At 42.8% G+C, this 23,973-nt stretch overlaps 1 protein-coding gene across 1 annotated transcript; it reads left to right on the top strand.

Moving 5' to 3' along the window:
- Positions 1-6,829: 6,829 nt before the first annotated feature.
- On the top strand, positions 6,830-23,966 carry LOC144739405 (BMP/retinoic acid-inducible neural-specific protein 3-like; the record flags this gene model as incomplete). The annotated part of the gene is made up of 6 exons (XM_078622359.1): positions 6,830-7,044; positions 15,447-15,637; positions 17,448-17,638; positions 21,563-21,668; positions 21,790-22,026; positions 23,868-23,966. Coding segments are annotated over exons 1-6 (1,039 nt in total), but the record flags the coding sequence as incomplete, so codon positions are not given.
- Between the last annotated feature and the right edge of the window lie 7 nt (positions 23,967-23,973).

Here is a 23,973-nt window from a genome sequence, read left to right as displayed (position 1 = left end):
GGGGGGGGGGTAATTTGCATATTCATGATGCCGATAAAGAATATGTGAAGCGGTGATGCTCCAGTTTTTTGGGGTAAAACACTAACTTAGACGTTTCCTAGAAACTTAATGTTTAAGTCTGAGAGTCCTCCAATCAGGGGATGTGGAGAAGACTAATCAGAAAGGAATGTAGCAATGTCACATGCCTAACTGAACAGTAGAACCTGGGCTACAAGACCCAATCAGCCTTTTTACAAAAGTCCCAAACAAAAGAAATGTACATGAGATTCTGTTCAAAAAAATCGTTCACAGCCGCAACATTTTCTCTGACAAAAAAAATGAAACTTTTTCATTTGTGCTAAATGCCATCTTGATTTAGTTGTATCCAGTAAAACACATACTGATATTTGCACAATTCTCTTTACTCTGACCCATGTTATTCAAATAGACATTATGGTTGCAGAGACTTTTTATTACAGGTATGCAAACAGACGCCGAAACAAACAGGTGCATTTCAACTTAAGAACTACTCAAATTGAATAATTCATATCACTGGTAGCTGTTTTTTAGGCCCCACAATAAAGAGATTTTTACACACATGCAATGCAGGTACAGCTCTGACATCCCACAATGAGTGAGCAGATGTTCGGAGGCTGAGTGCTCCGTCTTTGACCTGGTCTCAGATGAAAACGTCTGCCGAACCCCTGAAGAAAGATTAGGTTTCCTGCATCTCAGCGAGCAGACTGCATCCTGTAAACCTACAGCTTCCAGCTCTGCATCCAGTCGCCAGCGTCTCTGAAGGGAACATGTACGCCTGGCAGCTACAGAAAGTAAAATTAAAAAACAAGGTTAAAAGACCTGCTGCAAAGAATGTACAAAAACAGAAAAATCTGCTCATCAGCAGACGTCTGGTTGCAGCGGCTGATGAGGGACTTTCTTGGATTAGTTTGTTCTTGCAAAATCCTTTGAGAGGCATCTGAAATTTACTGAATGAAGCAAACCACATAATTAAAAACTCACACTGGATTTTGTGAACAGAACATTGTTTGAACTAAGTTAGTTGCTTTTCTTAATGACCAACATATGAATTCTGCTCTTGCTCCATAAGGTGTCATATGGTTTTGTAATTATTTACTGAAAGAATGTAGACAAAAGAAAGAGAAACCAAGAGGACATGTCCACGCCCTGCACGGCAAACTCCATCAGTGCTTGAGATGACAATAGTTTTCAAGAAGAAAATCTCAGTGTGAAAATTAAAAACGGACCTTTATTAGTGTTGATGAATGGAGTTGAATGAAAGCGGAGGACGGCTGCTGTTGAACCTTCTCACCATCTGTCATTGACAGAGCTGCTTTCCACCAGTTAGCGCCTGAGGAAACGTCAATGTGACGCTCAGAGCCACGGCCCTCACAGGTTTTATTTTAGCCCGGTTTAGTAAAAAACAAAACGTTTTTGGAGACTAAACCAGACCGGACGTGAACCACAGCTGGTACATTATAAAATATTAACCATCAACCATGGCTTTAGAAAAAAGATGCTGCAGACGCTGTTTCAGGACCAAACTCAAACTAATGAGAAACTGGAATGATCAGCCAACTCTCTTGTGTGTGTGTGTGTGTGTGTGTGTGTGTGTGTGTGTGTGTGTGTGTGTGTGTGTTCTCAACACCAGCGCCTTGTTTCTCGCTGCATGTTTACATGTGTGAGTGTGTCTCATGTTTAGTCCATCAGGTAAGTGTGTACGACGGGTGCGCGGCCCGCGTACAATCGATCTGATGTGAGATAGAGGAGCGTCCTTGTGTCGTGAGATGGAATGTGACATGTTGAAGTGGTGCTGATATCGAAATGAATCGATGGCGCATTGATGGTCACATGTCAGATAAAACACACGGATCCTGCAGTCTGATACAGTCTGATTCAACAAAATCATCCATCATCTAAGTTCGGTGTGTGAAGAACGGACAGTGTGTATGATTTATGTTTCACACAACTGAGAAGCTGATCCAACATGAAATAATCTCCGTCAGAAGCCACTTGCAGGATGTCTGCCTGAAGTAAGAAAACCCAGTGGATCCCTTCAATGAGTACTTGATAAGTATTTTTTACGGTTGAATTATCTGATATTCAGTGGTGCTGACTGTGAACATCGCCCACTATTATGACTTACAGAGGACATCAAGCGGTGTAGGAGCTGATGTGCCGGTGGCCGGCCTATTTTCCATGTCTGTTTTCAGATTTTTCTGTCGCGATATGTGACAAAACAAAGCCTAACCATTGAACGAAAAGGATGCTTTATATGTTCTTTGTAAGATTCTGTGTCTGAGGTTTAATGCAGACAAATGTGTGTGTCACATGACAAGCTGAGGCCATCACGCCAGACCGACGTGCTCTGTTCCTCTGGAGAGCTGTTCCTCAACATTCGGAGCACCTCGACACACTTTCTGAGGCACTTAACAACACTCCTTAAAAAACCTGTCCTGCTTTTACTTCAGGTATTATAAAACCGGGTACTCAGTCTGTATCTGCATCTGATACCTGCATCACACTAATTGTACACTGACACCTCATCCCACTGTTCATTTGTTCTCATTTACAGAGTCGCTTCTTTTCAGATGAGGACACTCACTGTTCCGCTCTGGGTTCACTGTTGTGAGAAAACACACTAAAAAGGAATCATCACCTGTCTGCCTGCCACAAGGTCAACTTGTTATTGGACCAAACACTAGCCTGGCGTCCCTCCTCATTCAGATATATGTCAACATATAAAGGCTGAGGTGGAACGTTTTCACATAAATAAACATTATTTTGCACTTATTCCCATAACACAAGAGCAAAAACAGGAAACTTACACACAGTGGCAGAATCTATAAACGCAATTTTTGCCTTGAGCCCAATCGATCTGGTCACAAACAACAAAACAGAGAAGATATTGCAGAAACAGATGACGTAAATGTCACTTTACAACCAAATTCTACACGGCTGTGAAATCCATCTGATTTAGATTGTCACTGCAGGTCGAACTGGACACGAACCGTGGGATCATTGACTATGAACAAAATCTTCTCCCAAACAAACTCTACCCGACTGTTCATTGCTCTGATTGGTCGCGATCCAATGTCGTGCAGTGGTATTTTCACATGCACCCGTTGGCGCTGCCCCTTGAGATGGGAAGGTGTAAGGTGTTGAGTTGGGAAGGCTACGTGGCTGTTTTATTGATGTACTGTTGTTCAGGACATGTTATTTGGTTATTTAAGGAGGCAGGTGCTGGTTACATGTCTATGAAGGACGGTCTATTCCCTCTCTCCATTGAGACGACCTCTCAGAAACAATCCCAGCATTCATTCCATCCAATGGTGCCAAACCGCCCCGGGTTACTTCTGGCCCACGTTGAGCAAAATCACATTTGAGGGGATCTGTCGCTGTGCTCGCCTTTGCTGTTGGAATGGGGGAAAAAAAATACATTTTAACCCATCATTTGATTTGTTGTTTCGGGATTATGTGAGAGCTTCCGCCTCAAGGAGGTCCATTTGAGGAAAAGCAGTTTGCATGAGGTTTGAAAATGTGACACAATGCCCCAGTAAAGTGGAAATTTCATTCATGCGATGATATCCAGGCATCTGATAACAAAGGCTTAGAGGATGATTTTGTGTGAGTGATAATGTGATTATGGGGTTGGCAGAGACCTGTTTACAGACAGGACCGTCAGAGCTGTTGTGTGTGTGTGTGTGTGTGTGTGTGTGTGTGGATGCGAGTCAAAAGTGGGATTTAGAGCCTTTTCAGAAGGAAGAGGAGGAAGTGAGTGGGTGGTTTGACGTGGCAAAGACAAAAAACTGAATAAAAAAAGGTGTATGAGATGAAGGGAGGGAGAGATGAATGTTCCCCGTCCTGCATCAGCTTTTTGGACAGCTGCCTGTTCGATGATAGGATTAAAGAGTCTTTAAAATCACCTCTGCGCTCTATTCTGGTATTAACATGCCACACACTCTGAGCAAGGTCACTACGTAGACAACACACACCATGTCACACCGACAGCGTTCCACTGATCTTGAGTGAGAATGGCAGACAAAGGTTTTGGATTCACTTCACAAAAGCCGCCGTTTGCTGCAGCACAGACATGCCGGCCCTCCATTATTACCATGCTCTCAAACCAAGGTTCAGTGTCATGAAACGGGAGGTTTTTAGAGTCACATTCTGCTTCTCGGCTCGCTGTGTGGCCATCCGTTGCTAGAGGAACAGACGGAAATGTGCTCTGCTCGAGCTGGAGCAGAGAACATGGCAGAAGATAACAGGAAAAAACTGGGAAGACAGACAGTTTCTTGTCTCTCACTGCGAATAAACTATTGAACGCTGCTGGAAGGAGCAAAGAAAGGGCTGAAAGACTTCTCAGTTTAACATCAAAAACAAAAACAGTTAAAAGAGAATTGTTCTTTTCTGCTCCCATTTTACTGTGAGCAGTGCGCTGTGCAGTGGAGCCGTCCTCCTTCTTGATGCCACCAGAACATTCTGGTTCCAGACCTGACGTATGCTAACAAGTTTAATGTGAGGCCCAGGACTTTCTGCCTCGCCACACTTCAGCCACAGAGTTTAAAATGTGACAGGCTTTGTTTCATGGTCACCGTCTAACAGCAGACAAGTCTTCATCAGCCTCGGTGTGTCGACACTAATGATGTTTCCCCTGTGTGTGCTTCCACAAAGGAATGTGACATCACTGAGCCTCCAAGCATCACTTGTGAATCTCCTGCTAACCAGTCTGTCTGTCTCGCACACACGGACAAAAAGGACAAAAGAATTTAAAACCAAAAGACAACGGTGCTAAATGCTAAAGAGAATGTTGTACTGCAGCATGAGGTGACGGAGCTGGAGACAGTTTTCTGTGTCTGTGACAAAGAAGGGAAACTGTTTTAATGGGTGATCTTATCTTTTCTGACAGAGTATGAGTTCCTACTGGTTGATGATTATTCATCTGACGTTCAAATTATCATCCCCTCAGCAACAAATTCAAATTTATCTTCACTGCTCCGACACCTGAGTAAGGAAACGATGAAACACCTGAATGATTTGTTGTGACTTGTTGTGCTCATGGAGACGCACCAATCGACTGGAGGCCGATCATCGGGTCAGACGGCGGCGACATCAGACTGAAATCAATTTTCCAAATGATCTCATCAAAAACCTCAAAATCAAACTCATCCTGGCATCGATTTCTGGAAGTGAATCACATGCACACAAGGTCACATTGCTGACTTCCTCTGACAGATTGTGACGCACACACAAACACACACACACACACACACACACACACACACACACACACACACACACACACACACACACACACACACACACACACACACACACACACACACACACACACACACACACACACACACAGTGTTGACGGAGAGATGATTGACAGGGCTCAGAATGCTGTGGACGGCTGTCTGACCCACAGGTCGTCTGAGAACACAGAATGGTTTCATTTCAGTGACAAGTGTGTGTTTGTGTGTGCGTGCGTTCATTTCTTCAGTGTGTACCGCTGGATTTAACTTTAAGCGTATCTAAGGAATGTCCGGTCTCCATAAATATCATTCTTGATGGAAAAGACAACTCAAAGGAAACATCATCACTGGGATTTTCTGACTGATTGTGAACAAATATATCAATTATATTATCAAACAAATGTACAGTATTTATAGACACTGATATTTCCATGTATGCACTGTACAACCTGGTCCTCCAGTGTAGTACAATAGGTTAAGGACAGGGTCAATGCTAGGATCAGCCCTTACTGTCGGTTGGATAGGTTAAGGGTTCATGTAAGGGTTCATGTTGGGTTAAGGTGAGCACAGGCTGAGGCTGGAGAAAAGCTGGAGAGGCTGTTTCTCCTTCAGAACCTCATGTTTTATCAGACAGATAACCAGCTGTCACGTTTGGAGATTTTAATTGCAGTTCATGTACTCTTTATGCCACTTTATCTCCATTCATGGATGAATTGTCCCGTCCGTTTAATTCATTCTGTTCTTTCATAATGTTTGTCTGAAAGAGAACAACACAATCTGTGCTGCTCAACTACAGTTTCAGTTGCTGATGAGATGCAATTCCTCCATGTTCCTCCACACACTCAGCATTCATCCACGACTGCAATGTTTTAAACATTCAATATGAATAAACAACAGACCTGAGGCGTTTTACACTCTGACACAACATTTTTTCCAATTTCAGCTCACTGAATTAAATTACATTAAAATAGTGACTGAGTCTTTACTTCCAATCAATTAAAATTTATATATATATATATATATATAGGAAGATAAATAAATACTCATATTTTTCCGTCCCTCTTTTAATGAGCATTTAAAACTCTTAATTGGTTTTAGTATCTTTTCAATGTGTGTTTTATGCGTTTAATGTCCTTTTAACTTGCTGCTTGGTTTTATTTTTTTCTCTTTTAATGCATGTTTTATTGCAAAGCACCTTGAATTAATTTTGCTGACTGTGCTATAACAATAAAACTGCCTTTCCTTGCCAGATTTAAAGTGGGTAACGGGAGAGTTTGATTAAATGTATTTAAATATTATAGCAAATGCTATCATAATATTTAAAAAATATATATATATATATATATATAACAATGTCAGATTACACGATTTTTTTGGTTGAAAAAAAGCCTAAAACAATCCAGCACCCGCTGCAGTAGAATGACAGTGTTTGTTTCTCTTCAGGTGCTCGGGGGGCTTCGAGGTGATGCAGGTCCCCCGGTCGTCCCAGTGGAGGAGCCAGCTAATGAGTCGTGGCTTTGGCTGTTGAACGCCCCACCACCAGCCTCATCCCTCCGTCGCTCCCTCCATCTCTGATGGCTCTATGGGCCGTCGTCAGCCTCAGCCTTCTCTGCTGGGTGTGCATGCGATCTGCTGGAGTACCAGCAGCAGACAGTCTCCCAAATGACAAACCCGGGGGGCCCCTGGACTGGCTCCTGTCCGATAAGGGGCCTTTCCATCACTCCCCGGAGTACATGGACTTTATTGAGAAGAACCGCCAAGGCTTCTCCACCCGGTACAAGATATACAGGTGAGTCATGGCGGCGTGGTCGATCCCTGTCTCATAAATTCACAGAAAAAAACAGCACTGTTTGTCATTTTTGGAAACACTGATTCACTTCGTTAATGCCGAGAGCAAGAGGGAAAAGATCAATACCACTTTCATGTCAAGCCACTGCCAGCAGCCAATTAGCTCTGATTAGCAAATAGACTGCAAACAGGAAACAGCTATCGTCTGTGTGGAGTGAATCAAATCACCTCTAAAGCTCCTCCATTAACACCTCCTGTTCTGTTCTCAGAAGGATTTCACCGCACGTGAAGCCACAGCTTCATTTATTATGTGATTCAACTCCTTCTCTCCATCATGTCCGCTTTTCATTGAAACCTCAGCAACCAAAGGTTCATCTGCTTCTTTAAACACACCGCCCAGCAAACAGCACGGCTGTCGTTTTAAACTTCCAGACACACGTTTGCTTTGGTTTGTTGATGCATTTGGTGAGTAATAAAATAAAAGTAATTAAATACTACCGTACTGCTTAAAATGAAATACTCCTTTTAACTATGATATTTCTAATGGGTAACAGTGCATACTTACTGAGTCATGTAGTGTGTGATCAATCAAAGTATCTGTCTATCTAGTGGATATTGTATTGTACATCACCTACCCCTAGTCCAATTACTGCACATTCAAGGTCGACCTTATCAATGTTGTACATATAATAATATGTATGTATGTACAATATATAATATGTATACCTGTTAATATAACAGGTAGACTGTATGTCTGTTTTCAGACAAACCCGACAATTAAATAAAGTGGCACATGGTCTCGTGGTGTTACACTGTCAGAAACACTGTGGTTTTAGGTATTTATGTGTGATACTGTAGTGAAAATTGCTTTAATTCATCCCCAGCACTTCCAAACAAGCTGTTAACGTCTACAGACTGTATTTACTTACTGGAGTTACTTGTTATGAATACAGTTATATGTCCTTTTAATGGAACACACTTGTGTTTTTGTTTTCTGGAAAATGTCTGTGAAGATGGACGCCGAGGCATTTAAACAGCTAAACACACCTACATAAATACAAATGTGATAGCGGCATTATACATACATTCCGTATCCTGTCGTATCATCGTTATTTTGTGCATTTGTTCTTATTTAGCTCTGAAGTACATTTCAAAATAAGTCGTAAACCAATCGTTTGCTGTGTTACCTTCTTCTCCATTTTATATAATTGATGGCTGAACAGTTGATCTTCTCCTCAGTAGAAGGATGCACAACTTACACATAGGACCAACACGAACTTGGATTACCTACAAATCAACAATACAGCTGGAGACAGTATCCTAGCAACACAGGCTTTCAGCCAATAATCATTCACCTGGATGTTTGTTGTGAGCGCAGTTAAGACGTGGGTAAAGGTCAGTTGGTACAACCTGCTGTAAACAGTGACTGAACGCCCAGTGGTGTCATCTACCGGTTGGAAAACGGTGTCTCCTGTGCCAGTGGCTCCCTGTAGTCTTCCCTAACAAGAAGCTCTGGAGGAGAGAATTCTTCCACTTTCAACAGCGTTCCTGTTCCCCAACAGGGAAGGCATCACTATGTGAGTTGGAGGGGCTTATCTCGGTCTCCCAGCCCCGCCCACGTTCCGTCGTTGAGATCAGGAAGTAGAAAAGACGCCTCTTGTTGTTGTTGGACAAAGTCATTCAAAGGATACGTTAGCACAACATGTGATTACATTTTTTACACGGCTATTTTTTTTTTTATGATCAACCCCTTTTTTTTTTCTCAGTACGAAATCAAATTGAAGTGTGGTTGAAACAGGAACACGTTATTTATTTGCTCCTTGTTGTCATGCAGAGAAGGTTTCTTACAGCCGGCACTCACAAAGGTTTCGACATAACAGTGATGTATGACATGCCGGCGTTTTATCAGCCCCCTGTTCGTCACATTATTCTTCCTTCCAAACCCTCAGGGAGTCACCTGATCCTACGGTCAGCTGAAATATGTTGATTAGCACGGGGAAAAAATGATGATTTGTCATGACAGCAACACCGTCTGAGTTATCGGCATGTGAGCAAATTAGCAGAGATTGTGTCATAAATCATATCCGTCGTCATTTAGGAGGATGCCACTGCCCAGGCTCCTGGAAATAGACGGACCGGGTTGGTGACAGATATGGATCAGCACTGGGATGTTTTATTGCTTCTGTGATCAGCTGCCGCATTAGAGCTTTTTAATACTTCCTTCTCTGGCAAAAGGTAGTTGTCCATTGGAACTGGGCTGCATGGGCGGCAAGATTAATAGTCTTATCATGTGGCCAAGTGATTAGTGAGCTCTTAGTACTTATTACTCTACATTATCACAGAATCCCCCGAGAGGCGTCTGTCAGCTGTAGGGTTGTGTTTGAGGCCCTGTAGATTACCACAATGTAGCACTGATTAATAGTGATGATATTAAAAGGAAAAACTCACCTAAAAAAGTAAATAGCCTGTAAATCATCCTAAATTGAATTCACTTGGATTCTGTCCCGTTCGATTTGAGAAACAAGAATGAAGACGACAAGAGGGATACAGCTGCAGGAAACTTTGGTTTAATTTTAAACTCAATAGCTTTCTCCCAGCGATGGCAGGATGAAGTGTGGGGTGATTTGGGGATTTTGGGACGTGACTCAGGACAGATAAGCAGCTATTTAATGGAAGAAAGTGCATCTGTGTTCTTGTAATACGACCGATACTCCACATGCCGAAAATTACCACAATTCAATGTATTTCTTAATGTTAACAAATCATTTGTGAGAGACAGAATATTTTATACAGCTTTGACCCACACGGTTTATCATTGTCTCCATCAAAGAGCTGTCGTGGATTGTTTGTCTGTTAGTAAGACAGGACCCTCTGCTTTTCACGGAAAAAAATCACTGCATTTTGTAGCAGATCTATTTAGCATTGTCATTTGCATTAGCAGCACAGTGCCAGTGTGATAACAGGATGACACAAAAACTGGTGCCATTTAGGACCTAATTGGAGTTTTTCTTTTGAAAATAGTTTTGCAGTTTTTGTAACTTGTAAACTCAATTTGAGGATGTAATATTACACAAAGTTTACACTATGAGCAGCGACCGTTTCCATCTTAAAAAATATTTACTTTATACTTACAATTGGGGACATTGCACGTTGATGTGTAATTACCATTCACACCATCTGTGCTCTAATTCACTCCCTTGCAAAGAATTTGCGATGCTGTACCATAGTCGTTTTAATCAACAAACAAATGAAGTATTTTACTTTGCGATACGCAGCATTGGACTCGCGACAGCAGTTAAAGTAATCATGGAAAGCAGCTCGCTGACACTTCACGAGGAACAGTAGATTTTCTGAAACCACCGGGGATTCTGCAGGTGCACTGAAGAGGGCTGAGGTGAGCGTTTTTAGATCAGACTCCCTCAGCGCTGCTTCTCAACATCCCACTGCCGCACTGCTACTGATGTTCTCTGTCTCGTCTCCTTGCCGACGCTCCCTCAGAGATTTCAGCTACTTCAGGAAACACCATGCGGTAAATAGGGTGGTTAACAACTGTAATAAATAAACTGTTGAAATCGCAAAGGAATTTTACTGTGAATTAGCACCATCGGTGGCTCACTTTCATTCAGTTTGTAAGAAAAAAAGTTATTTTGCTTTCAATTGATGGAAAAATTTAACATCACAAATACGACTAATAACTTGCCTTTAAATTTACATGTCATGGTTTGTTAACAAACTCTGTTTTGACATGTATGTTTTACACAGAAAGTCTTATTTGGTGAATCTGTGTGATTATGATAACACATGAGGTATTTTGCATTAATGGTGGAATAGCATGACCCGATATAGTTAGTCTTACATCACTGTGTTGGTCTCTCTGGGGTTCACAATCTGAAACAAAAGTAAATACAAGAACATGATTGTCTGACAAGAAATGAACAGCGACACTGAGAATCTTCAGCTCGTGTTTGTCGTACAGATGCTGTTTGACAGTTCACGATCGGCTCAGGGGCTCGTCACTCTGAGGAGGAAACAGCACGCAGGTGATTGAAAGTGACAACATTATCTTCCAGTTTGGCCTCGCTCCTCTGCAGCTAAATCCATGTAAATGCCCGACGGCAGGAGAAGATGAATTACTGGAACCGGTGCTTGTACGTTCAGTGAGACACCTCAGCAGTGACGGATAATGAATTCACACTGCGTTATCCTTACACACACACACACACACACACACACACACACGCCGCCCCCCCATCCCAATTTCACAATAATTGAATTTGAAAGAATTTCTAACAAGGCCCTTGAAATGAATGTGAGGTTTTATGTTCCTGTCTGTGTGTGTGTGTGTGTGTAGGGAGTAAACTGCTGAGTAAACTCTGTGCTTCCAGAACAAACAGAGCGAGGGCCTCCTGCTTTCACCACCTGTCTACAACAAATATTTCCACTGGTCAGACGCCATATTCACCTGGCTGACCAGCTCTGACCTTGAATTTAGATTATTATTTTTTTTTTTTTTTGCAATACGATCTAATGCTGAACATTTCATTACATATATCAGTCAATTTTAGAGGTAGAAGAGGAAGCATTGATCCATCAGTGATAAAGTGGCTATTAACCAGGATTACATCTAATGTAACTACCGTACATTACTATGTACTACATGTACTAAATATAATCAAGAAACATTTTGCACTCAGCTATTTTCAGTGTTATAATATATGAAAAGTACATTTATACTATAGTCTCTGCTTCTGCTATTGCCATAAAAAAAAGTTAATCTGCAAATAAATCAATCAAAAATGGAATGTGTGAGCATCGTTCATACACATTCATTCAATCAATAGCCTCATCACAAACACGAGACAACAAGTCGACTGCAGCTTCATTCTCTTCATCACAGAGGTAAATGTAAAAAGAACCATGGCACCCGTCCACCATCAAATCCTAACAAAGAGCCAAATGTCACCTCACTAAAAGGCAACTCTTAGAAACCGGGTGAACTATAAGAAGTCAAACGGTTCGGCTGTGATAGCATCGCAAAGGTTAGACTGATGAAAGTGATGTATGTCAGTGAGAGAAGCAATGAAATTGATAATAATAATGAGTTCGCAAGTTGGCGGAGGATTGCAGCCCCCACAATCACAAACCCATTTCGTTTCCTCGTGTCCCTGCAGGACAAACCATTTGGCCGATCAGCGCTTCGTGATAAGACGGAGGCCGAGCTTATCACGGCCGGCGATAACGGAGGAAACGAAGAGGGGATTTGTGAATCCTCTTTCTGTACCTGTTCTTCTTCTGAACCCCCCCCCCCCACCACCACCACCACCACCACCACCACCAACCCCACAGCCTCCCCCCCCGCCCCGGTGTGTTCCTCTTTCCTCACATCCAAACTGGAACTGAAGAGTCACTCTGTCCCTTGTGAAGAGGTCATTTATTTGTGCAGCACGATTGAGGTGAAGATTAATGGCTACGGTGTGTGTGTGTGTAAGAAATTAGTCAGCAGCTTTTGTCTGAGTACTATGGTGTCAGCAAAAAGGTCAGCGAACACCATCTATCCATTTAACATGGTGTTTGCTTCCCACACACCGCCTCAAACCGAACGCGCTGTGAATCATTGTCTCTGATTGCGTAACAGAAGCTTCACAGTCGCTCGTTTCAGATCCATTTTCTTCAGCTGGATTTTCACATTGCATCATTCAAACATCTGGAGCTTTGGTCATTACTCCTGGTTTAATGTGATATATACCCTTTCAAAAGGCCACGCTCCTCTCATCCATCATCTGTAGCCAAGGTTGTTCAACCCTTCTGATTACAGCAGTCAAGCTTTTAGTTCAGAGGAAGAACTTTTTTGACTGATTGGACAGTTCTGCTCATATATTTTCATAAATATTGTTTCTTCGTGGTGGAGAATAAAACTGTCAGTCAGCGGAATTCATCATTAATTTTAACACGGCTCCTTCTCGGTTTTGATGTGTAGGAAACAGATTTGCCTGTTCAGAGACATTCGATACGTCAGGCTTCTCAGAAAGTTCTGAAATGGAAGAGTGAGCTGGAAAAAAGGCAGAATGCTCTTTGAGGTAAAGTGTCGGGAAGATTGGAGGAGGAAAAAATATAAAAGTAGTCAAAGTGATTTTTTATAATTACCCTTGATGTCTGCATTCATTTCCACACACACAAACATTCAGTTGGTTCCTTTGGACAGGAAATACATCATCCTAAACCTGCTTTTAGAAACCAGCGCCGTGTCAGGTGTTTGTATACACACACACACACACACACACACACACACACACACACACACACACACACACACACACACACACACACACACACACACACACACACACACACACACACACACACACACACACACACACACACACACACAGCTCATGCCAAATCCTCCTGCAGCAGTTTGAAGAGTTGGACCTGGAGCACTAGATCAAATCTAAACTTCAGAACGATGGCGGTTTGGATAAAAGACACTCTGAAACCGGAGCTCTTCAAATATGTTTCCATTCTCGGTGGAAACAGCCAAAACATTTGTGAACTTTGCCATTCAGGGAAGAAAACAGGATGTTGTGTATTTTGCAGAGGTCCAAACTGAGCAGGCATGTGTGTGTGTCTCTCAGATATTCTCTGCTTAGTGACACAATCTGATCCTGTTTCTTTGACACTTTGCTGCCAAAGTCAAATGAACTTGGTTCTTCTGCACAAAGCAACTTTTGCTATTACTTTCTCAGGACGACAGCTGCAAATTAGTTTCATATATCTTGAGGACGCACAAAGCTCAAAGGACAACTGCTTCTGTATGTTTTTCACTGGTAAACAGCATCTGTGAGAATAGTCACATGACTTTTCATTTCCTGTTTTGATAAATGTTTCATGAAGAAAAAATTATGCTGGCATCATTGAAGTGTTTGTTACTGCACAAATAACCTCTGCACCAGTTGTGACTGTTGATGCCGTTTGAATGATGTGGAGGTTCTTCTGAACCTGCTCCTGGCTGAATGGAACACGTGCTTCCAGCACTCAAAGGGTTAACTGAGACGCCTGAAAGAGTACACATAAGTGTTTGTGAAGGTGCGTGTACATGAAAATCTTCTATGATACACCTTGAACTGTAGGTAGTTCTCGATGAATGGAGGCGCTGCCAAACGTGATAGCGGCAGACAAAGCTGCGCCTGAAGCTGCTGCGGTGACGGATGCACGCGGCACCGGGTCTCCGTTTGGTTACTACACATCATCTGCTACACGCATTTCCTGCAGTTCACTTCTTTCTTTGACAGATTTCCTTTCCTACAATGTATGTATGAGGAGTATGTGGAGTCACAGAAGTGTGGAGAGGGAGGCAGAGGGGACAAAGGTCTACAGCTTCGTTAAAAATGTCATTTCGGCTCCTTTTGTGGGCCTTTGCTTCTTTCTGTGATTAACTCAGATTTGATCAAATATGAACAATTCTTGGAGTCAATGAAGCACCGTAGAATTTATGTGAACTACGGAAATGAATGCTCAATCTTTTGTACTTCCTGAGAATGTGTCGTAACAAACTCTTTGATCAGCCTCCGTCCACCAAAGCAGCTCCACTGTTGTACTTGACCGGGAGGTGAGATGTGTGATTCCTAAGGTAGAAAGAAATTCAACTCCAGACTTTCAGGGTTAAAAATAAATAAAGAAAAAGAGTCAAATCTGTTGTCTTACATATATAAAACATTTAAATCAGAGTTCAGTCCGGTATGAATGAATGACAGCAGCCTGAGAACAGTATTACTGCAGGACAATCACAAGGCCTCTAACCAGATCCACACCCCCTCCCACCTCCGCCCTCAGACGCCCCACCCAGGACCGAGCACCGAGCTGGAACCCATCACTCACCCAAAGCCAGCTCTTTAAGATTTGTTTTAATTCAAGATGATGTTGTTTTCAGTCTTATTTGATTTATGCAACTTATCTTTAATGCTTTTTCACTGTCAGCATCTGTGAGGACCCTGAAAAGCTTTGCACAAATAAAATGCATTTTGCATTGCGTATTTTTTATTATTGTCTGTTGTCAGGGGCAACAGAACATGAATCTTTCAATGTTTCCGTGTCATATCTGCTTTGTTCCCTTCTATTAATTCTGCAGAACATCCATCTGCATCACTCCATCACTGCATCACTTGTATATTGCTGTCACAATGGGCTATTAAGAAAAACATCTGTCACACACACACGCACGCACGCACGCACGCACGCACACACGCACACACACACACACACACACACACACACACACACACACACACACACACACACACACACACACACACACACACACACACACATCTTATCCAGTTATTGTCATTTCAAACGATACTGTGTCCTCATCTCCTCTCTGTAACGCTCTCTGCTGTGTGCCAACAGGGAATTTGGGAGATGGAAGGTGAACAACCTGGCTGTGGAGAGGAGAGACTTCCTGGCATCTCCGTTACCTTTGACCTCGGAGTTCATCAGGAACATTCGACTCCTCGGCCGCAGACCCACCATCCAGACCATCACTGACAATCTCATCAGGAAGTATGGGACACACTTCCTGTTGTCAGCTACGCTGGGAGGTAAAACATGAACCATTCTAGTCCTGTGATGAGATAAAGAAACATACACTCATCTTACTAAAAGTATTTTACAAAACAAATCAGAACTAAACCTAAATCCAAGACAGCGCTCTGTAATTATATTTAAACTTGCGGGTGCATGAATTACGGTTCATTTAGTAATTTATTCTGTCCCAAATGATATTGGGTTTAGTAAAGTATACGTGTCGTGTTGATAAAAGCTTTTAGAATTCACTCTCCCAGGCGTCGCATTATGGAAAACAGATGGGCACGGCACAATAACTCGGTCACAGTAAGTGAAAAGCACATCACAGCAGAATAATGTGCTGCTATTAAATATATGTAAAAGCCCCATGTGCTGTAACAGCGCCACCCCCACCAACAGTCAGCCCCCCTGCCCCCATCACCCTTTTTTTAAAAAATGCATTATTCTGAACGAACCAGTCTTCTTATTTGAGACCGCTTGTACCAACAACAATCATTGGAACCCTGCACTCACCTTTCAGTTGTGATTGGCTGGATGAAACGCTGCTCCACGAGCGCTGACGCAGCACCAGCACTTAGCAGTACGAGGGGAGGGGATGGGAGGAGGAGGAGGAGGAGGAGGAGGAGGAGGAAGTGGTGTTTGCGTTGGACGGGCTCCAGATCTGTGCGTCTGAAGGATGGCTGCTGTGTTCTGAAACATATGGACTTAATGAAATTAATAAATAGATGGTGTCAGGAAGAGGGTGCCCTTCAGCGGCGGAGGAGGGAGAAATGGCCCTGAGGCATTAACGCCACATTATGATGAGAAATATGATGTGCAGTTTTTCAGGAACTCTAATAGCCAAGAAGCTGCTTCACATGACATGACAGACTGTGCCCTGCTCACAAGGAATACACCACACACAGTCCACACACCTTCAATACTATAAAACAGCACAGAGGAGGAGGAGAGCACTCTCAGTTACCACACTGCTGCAATACTTCTTGTGCCCACATACAATTCCCTGCTGTGGGACAATAAAAGCTCATCTTATCTTATCTTATGATCAACAGTGACTTGCAGGACGTCTGGGTGAAAACTTTCCTGTCCCTGTGCAGACTAGAGGGTCAATGTTTGTGCCTCACTGGAGCTGTTTGCTCCAGCGCCCCCCACCACCTGGGTTTAAGTCCCTGCATATGGCTTTCTTGTACAGAGCAAGTGGTATTTCTCCAAATACGGCAAAGTGTTAAACTTTGATGTTAAAAAGATTAATAACAGACATATTTAAAGATTGAAAAAAGATTAAGAAAAGAATACGTTTAAGACGTGACAACACTGAAGCGATGAGTGTTTCTGCATTGACACAAACACAAAAGGTCTCAGTTATTTGTGTGGAGGTTTCACATGAGCAGACACACATCGTGTTAAATTAGCCTGCGGACTCTGGTTTTACAACGTGCAGATCAGTGTGGGCTGGAGCTGCAGAGAGACGAGGTGAACCAGACTGCGGCACCATTATTTGGGGTGTGCATAAACTCAGTCAGTTTCATTCCCCATTAAAATGTAAAATATATCGGTTTATACTCAGACTTATCTCTCAGACTGACTGCGGTAGACGCCTGCCTCAAGAGTCGCAAAAAGAGCATCCTGCTGTTCTGATGAATATTTGAAGACCAGACTTTTCATTTGCTTCCATACAGTCTGACTGAAGTCGCCCACTGCTGGTCGATACAAATATTTCTGGAAAGCGATTTTTCAGACCTCGTGAGCAATCTCATAAACAGTCTGTGGTCTCAGTGTGCAGATGTACTTGTCTAACAAAAGGTGTGTTGTTTTTCTGTGCAGGAGAAGAAGCCTTAACAATATTTGTTGACAAGAGGAAGCTGAGTAAGAAAGCTGAGGTGAGCGATTACTCAGGCAACTCCTCCGCTGTCACGCTGGAGGCTCTGCACCAGCTGGCTGCCTCCTACTTCATCGACAGGGAGAGCACCCTGCGCAAGCTGCACCACATCCAGATCGCCTCCACTGCCATCAAGGTAACACCTGAGTGCTTGATTGACATCTTAATTGCCGCTCTCTTGTGGCGCCCTCACAGTTGAATGCGCTGATTATCTAGTGTTACATTCATCAACCTTCCATCGCCATGGGAGGAAAGGGAAAAAAAATCATTTAACAACAATAATGAGGTAAATTCTCTGAGCTAAATTCTCCCTCATGAAGAAAAAACAATGTTTCTTATTCCACAAATATGTGCTGTGTAAAACCATCCATGTAACAGTGTCAACCCATCAAGACAAACTGGTGACTTTGCTTTCTAACTGCTGTGATCTGTTCACAGACTTTAAATAAGCAAGTGAGTTATGCCGAAGTGAAACTGCTATCTATGGCAAAACAAAACAAATCTCCACCTAAAGCCCCTGCGAAGATGAGAAACATCCGACTGCGTGCTCTTGTTTCTTGATCTGCAGCATTACAGCGGCTCTGTTGGTAAAACCTGAGCATGCTCACAGAGTCTCAGGGTTTTAACCGTTTTCCGTTCGCTCCCATCTGGAGCGACGAAGACTCTCCCCAGTTCCTCTGTTCACACGGAGGAACGTATGAGGTGGTGCAGCAGCATGTTGGAGGGTGGAAGGGGGGATTTGTCTTTCCTGCATCACTCGAGTATATGTGTGATAGTGATACTAGTAAAACCAGCATGCAACAAAAAGTGGAATTTGAATCAAAAGGTACATTTCATGGTTAAGAACGAACCTGTCATGCAGCAGATAATGCAGAACATTAAGAAATATAGATGATGCTTTTTATCATCCCACTGGTGATAAGATCTGATCTCCAGGAGCACGGCGAGTCGTGAGGAAGCTCTGTGATGAGCACATATGGCGAGGGGAGGATAAATGAATCTTGTGAAACACGGCTTGTGACAGGTTGCTGCTTCCAGTTGTCACCTTCGGGTAGCGTGGGGTAATTAGGGTGACGGAGGTGAGGATGACCCTTCGTTCTGGCCTCTTTTTTTGTATGCCTCAGAACACAATGGCAGGCTGCTTGTGAGGTGCAGCTCTCTGCTGTAGGGGAACAGGGAGTGGACTTCCTCTATGTATTTCAAAGTGGGTTCAGTTTAGGTTGACGCAGCCGTGGTACAGACTTAAGGGCTTTTGTCTGTGTGATTTCTGGGGAATTAAACGTTTCTGCAGATACAGACATGAGGAGATGGATACTTTCACGCTCTGATGGTGTGACAGACAGGTGGGAAGTGGAGAGGAAGAGAGAATGTTCACATTTTTACACACAGAGTCAAAGCAGCAACAGATTCCTCCGCTCGTGTGCATTGACGACCCACTCGATAGCATAACAACCCTAGGAGTTTGACTGGAACAAGTTGAGGAAGGAAAGAAGGGCTGGCAGGACAAAGAACCCCCCCACTGGCTGCATGAAAAGGTGAAACTGAAGCTGATCAGGGGTGGGAAACCTACTGCAGCACCTCTACAGACGTCTGCGATGGAAGCAGCTTGTTGTCCAATGAGTGATGAATGCAGTCTGAAGAAGTGTCCTCGACTCAAACGATGCGATATCCCCACCTGACCCGAGCCGCGGGTGTGACTCCATCTGTACGCTGTCATGTGAAAGGTGGCTGACACAAACAAGGAATCAGCAGAAATCATTTCTTATCAAACCTCTCGTTTACAGCCTCTCCTGTGTTTTGTTGTCTCTTTGTAGCAGATAAATACGCCACTGCTGTCTAGACAGGAAATTTAGAAATGCATATTTATTGCACGTCAGCAGCAAGCAGGAAAAAACTATCATTCCAGGAGATTAAACCCAGCAAATGATGTTTTAAAAAAAAAAGTATTTTAAAAAAGGTGTATTCTCGTTTATGTGCTTATGACATTGCCCACAGTGGTATTTTGAAGGTCTGTCACTCGTTGCAAAACCTCCATCTTTCAACACGTGGGTCAGGACTTCCAGGTGGCTCCGTACAAACAGGATTTCAGTCTGGCCTGTTACAGTCAACATTCATTAGCAATAACTTTTAATTACATATAAATCAGTCGCACTTGACATGTGATGGACACCTGAAAATCAGACATCTGAGGTAACAAACTGAGACTCCAGTTATCATCTGCCCCTGTTAATGTGTGGAGGAAACAAATGCATTTCATCATTAATTGTGTGGGGTAGATTGTGTCAACAAATACAACTCGATAACAATAAAAATGACAAAAGCATGACTGAGAAAAAGTTAGAAATACTTAAAGCGCTGTGAGATCCAATAGATCGACCATCACTCCATTCGCTCACGTACCGAGACACAGGTGGCCAATAATGTCCTATTCAGGTTTTTTTAATATACCACAATGCATCTAGGGTGACTAGCAGCCGCTATGCAAAGCGGAAATTGAACGCTCTGCTCATCAGTCAATGTTTTGCCATATGGCGTATCGTATGGCTCATCAAATGATTCCTTCTATGGATTCAATATTGATGTGCTCTGTGTTGTATCTCATTTCCTCACATTCATACCGGCATTCGAATCCCTCACCAGGGATTTATAACTTGATAGAAATAGTATAGTTGCAAAATTGCACTTGAATTATCTTCCTTTTCCTGTTCGGAGCATATTTATTCTTCCGCTCGGCTTCTGATTAAAGAATGTCATACTGTGGTTTCACTCCCCGGCGGCGCCGAGCTCGTATGAGCCCTAAAGCCCTTCAGCCCCTCCACGATTGTGCTCCTGATCGACTGGCGCTCATTGTTTCGCCTCATTCATCCGTCACTTTACAAACAACTGTCCTCTGACAGGCCAGAGCAGGACAAGTCGCCCAACAAAATACGGCGTCCGCAACCACAAAGGGAGAAAAATGAGAATCAGTTAGTCGCTGGCCGTCCTGTCACAGCGAGAAAAAGGAGAGCACTGAAATAAGCTATTGTCTTGCAGATGAAGTGAGAAGGAGAAGCAGGAGCTGCTTTGTGCCACAGGTCAATGGAAACATCTTCAATCAGTGATTAGACCAAAAAGGAAGCTCTTGTAGTTTTCTTCTTTAAAAAATGAGCAGCAACGTGCCGTTACAGTGATTTAATGTAAATGAGCTCAAGCTCACGTTTGCAGGAAATACTTCATTCACACATTTGTGTACCAGACCCCATTGTGCTCCCCTGAGACTTACTCTCTCTTTGACATTTAGACACATCCTTTACGTTTCCAATTTAAAAACGAGTAATAAGTATTGAATGCTGTCATGTAATCACGTTGCAGTAATTTATGATTTTGGTCAACTGCCACTTAGCAACAACCTTATTTTTCCTTTAGCTGGGATCAGTCACTATAATTAACGTTGAAGTAAGTTTCTGTACGAGTATTTTAGACGTGGACTCGTGGGTGGATGATGATAGAATTAATGGAGCTGCTGTGTAACCTGCTGTGATCGTCTGTTGTGCTTCTGCAGTGTTTTGTCATTGTCACAGCGCTCAGCATCTGATACTGATGAACAGAATCCTTTGCACCACTGTACTTTTCCTTCAGATCCTCACGGATGAGTGACACAATATGCACTATACACACACACACACACACACACACATTTGAACTTAAGCTGCAACAACACTAAAACAATGATAAATAATAATTATAATATCTTGACACTCGATGTATCATTATGTGTTTTTGTTATTTTTTTATTTAAAAAATTCTCATATTCAAGCTTCTTACATGTTCATTATGTATTCTGTTTTCTGTTTTTCCTATGAAATGAATTCTGTATGTGTGGATTTAAACATGGTTGCTCACAAAGACTCAACAGTAAGAATTGATGCACAGATTACGAATGCTTGGAGACATGATGGACTCTGACCAGCTGTCATGTCACCAACAGGAACCACACATTCTCCAGCCGGAGGTGTCACTTCATGCTAAAACTGTTTCCGTCCAAAACTTTACAATGAGCTCATTATTTGTTGTTGCCCAGGTGACAGAGACCCGGACTGGTCCCCTTGGTTGCAGTAACTATGACAACCTTGACTCTGTTAGCTCTGTGCTGGTTCAGAGCCCTGAAAATAAAGTCCAGCTACAAGGTTTGTTGGGTCCGTTCGTTATATACAGACATTACTAGTCACATGTTGGCATCTACAGCTGTATTTAGTCTGTCTTTACGGTTCTATTTAAGTTTGTACTAAACCCAGCTCGGTTCGACAGGCTTGCAGGTGATCCTCCCAGACTACTTAAAAGAAAGCTTTGTGCAAGGTGCTCTCAGCTACATCGCCTGCAACGGGGAGGGCGAGTTTGTCTGCAAGAACAACGACTGCTGGTGCAACTGTGACCCCAAGTTCCCAGAGTGCAACTGCCCCTACATGGACATCCAAGCCATGGAGGAGAGCCTGGAGAGGATCACGGAGACGTGGGCGTTGCTATACAAAGAGTTTGAGGAGTCAGGTAAGCTGCTCAGACAGGGCTGGAAGGGTTTTCTGTTAACTGATGATCCAACGAACCTTAGAACAGAAAGAGCTCAGAGCCATGTGGGCGGGGCTAACCAGGATGACCAGTTTTCATCAAACTCTCCCTCTTCTCTGCCATTGACTCGTTTTTCTGATAACATGAACTTGTTCTCTGCTCTGATTGGTCGTAGCGCTATCCAATTGTGTGCAGTGATGTTCGGTTGGTGCTGCCACTTAAGCCAGAACCTACATCTTTCATTCTTGATGTAGGTCAGAACTTCCACATTAGAATTCAGTGATTTATAATAGGTGATTATGGGTCCAGGGACACTGTGTGTGTGTGTGTGTGTCTGTTGTAAATTTAAAACATGACAAACATGGATTTGGCAAACTAACAGCTTTCGGTTCATGAAGTTTACAATATGTCCGGACCTGATTAATCGGCTGTAAAAGTCATTTATTGCCGGCCTGACTTTTCACATCAGCAGGGAAACACAGTCTGAATGGAGGCTCTTAGCATAATGTTTGGTTATTATTGCTGCGCTCAGTCACCCTGCCCAGGTCATTATTAGTGATGCTGAAATATCCCTAAGTGCAATTACTTTCAAAGTTTATGTTCTAATGAAGGTGTGTGAAGTGTGTGTGTGTGTGTGTGTGTGTGTCCAGAATGAGTCGTAGGTTTGTCCTTCAGCAAAGGATAGCACAGATTTCAGGGTGAGCAGCAGAGGATTCCTGTTACACGAGCGAGAAGAGGTGAATGTAAAATGTTGGTTTCCAAAGGATTGAAGTTCATTGTTACATTTCCGCCTCATTCTGTTGCTGACTGTGACGATGAAACTACCTCCAATCTCTTTGCGTAGTAAATGTGTCAGTCTGAATGATCAAACTGTCAGATGTGACTTTTCAAAGCTGCTGTGGCCCAATTCAGCCTCTTGATGCTTCCAGTCCATATTTGTACATCGGGTGTTTCAGAAGGAGCTGCCAACGTCTGTCCCATCCCAAACTACTTCAGATGATTGCAGCCTTCTTTTACCAGGAACTGGTACATCCTCCTCATTAACGCTCCACTATCCCACACCCGTATAATAAAACACATAGTCCACAGTGACAGTGAGTGCTATTTATATTTCATATTTCTACAATAATAACACCACAAGTGGGTTTGACTACAGCATCTGAAAGGAGCTGTATTATCATCTGAACACATACAAGGTCAGTCAGCTTGCTGGTTTGAATTTTGCATGGTCCAAAGCTAAATATACCAAGATCCATATCAGATATGTGGGAACGCCCTGCTTTTGTAGTTCATCAAATTGCCCTTATTATTTATGTCACAAGCTCAGAATGCATTCAGGAAACACACTGTGTGTTGTGTAAACGTACATATACTTTTAAAAGAAACCTGCATGGTATATACAGTATATATATTTAAAACCAAGTGCTGTTCTTGTACCTTGGCCAAAAGCAACAGAGGAACTCACAATACTTGAACGGATAGTCAGGAACTTTGACTCAATGTCAAGTCAGTTTGTGATGTATTTCTGAAACAGTGATTTATGATGCTTCACATGGAAATATTACCTGTGCCACACTGTCAATAATGGTAAACAGACAAAATGTACTTAGTCTAGAATCAATTAGCATTTTCAGGTGTTTTTCACTGAGGGTTAGTGGGACAGTGAAGCACCCTGGTATGAATATTTAAGGAATATTTGCGCAGCATCCAGCTAACCTACAGCACAGAAGGCAGAGGATGCTGATTGTTCCTCTGGAAATGAATATGAAAATGAAGTACTGGTTTAAAAACAATGAGCTGTGATGATGTTTCCCTTGTTACAGATGAATTCAAAGCATTCTATGAGCGCCTGCCCCAGAACTATTTCCTGAACATGTCGGCCATCCAGCACCTTTGGTCCCTGGACAACACGTTCCAGTGGCGTTACGA

This window comes from Lampetra planeri, unplaced genomic scaffold (genome assembly GCF_965212315.1).
Source record: "Lampetra planeri unplaced genomic scaffold, kcLamPlan1.2.h2 scaffold_1472, whole genome shotgun sequence".
In the NCBI taxonomy this organism is placed as follows: domain Eukaryota; kingdom Metazoa; phylum Chordata; class Hyperoartia; order Petromyzontiformes; family Petromyzontidae; genus Lampetra; species Lampetra planeri.
The sequence above is the reverse complement of the archived record's forward strand: the minus strand, read 5'-3'. Positions and strand labels throughout refer to the sequence as shown.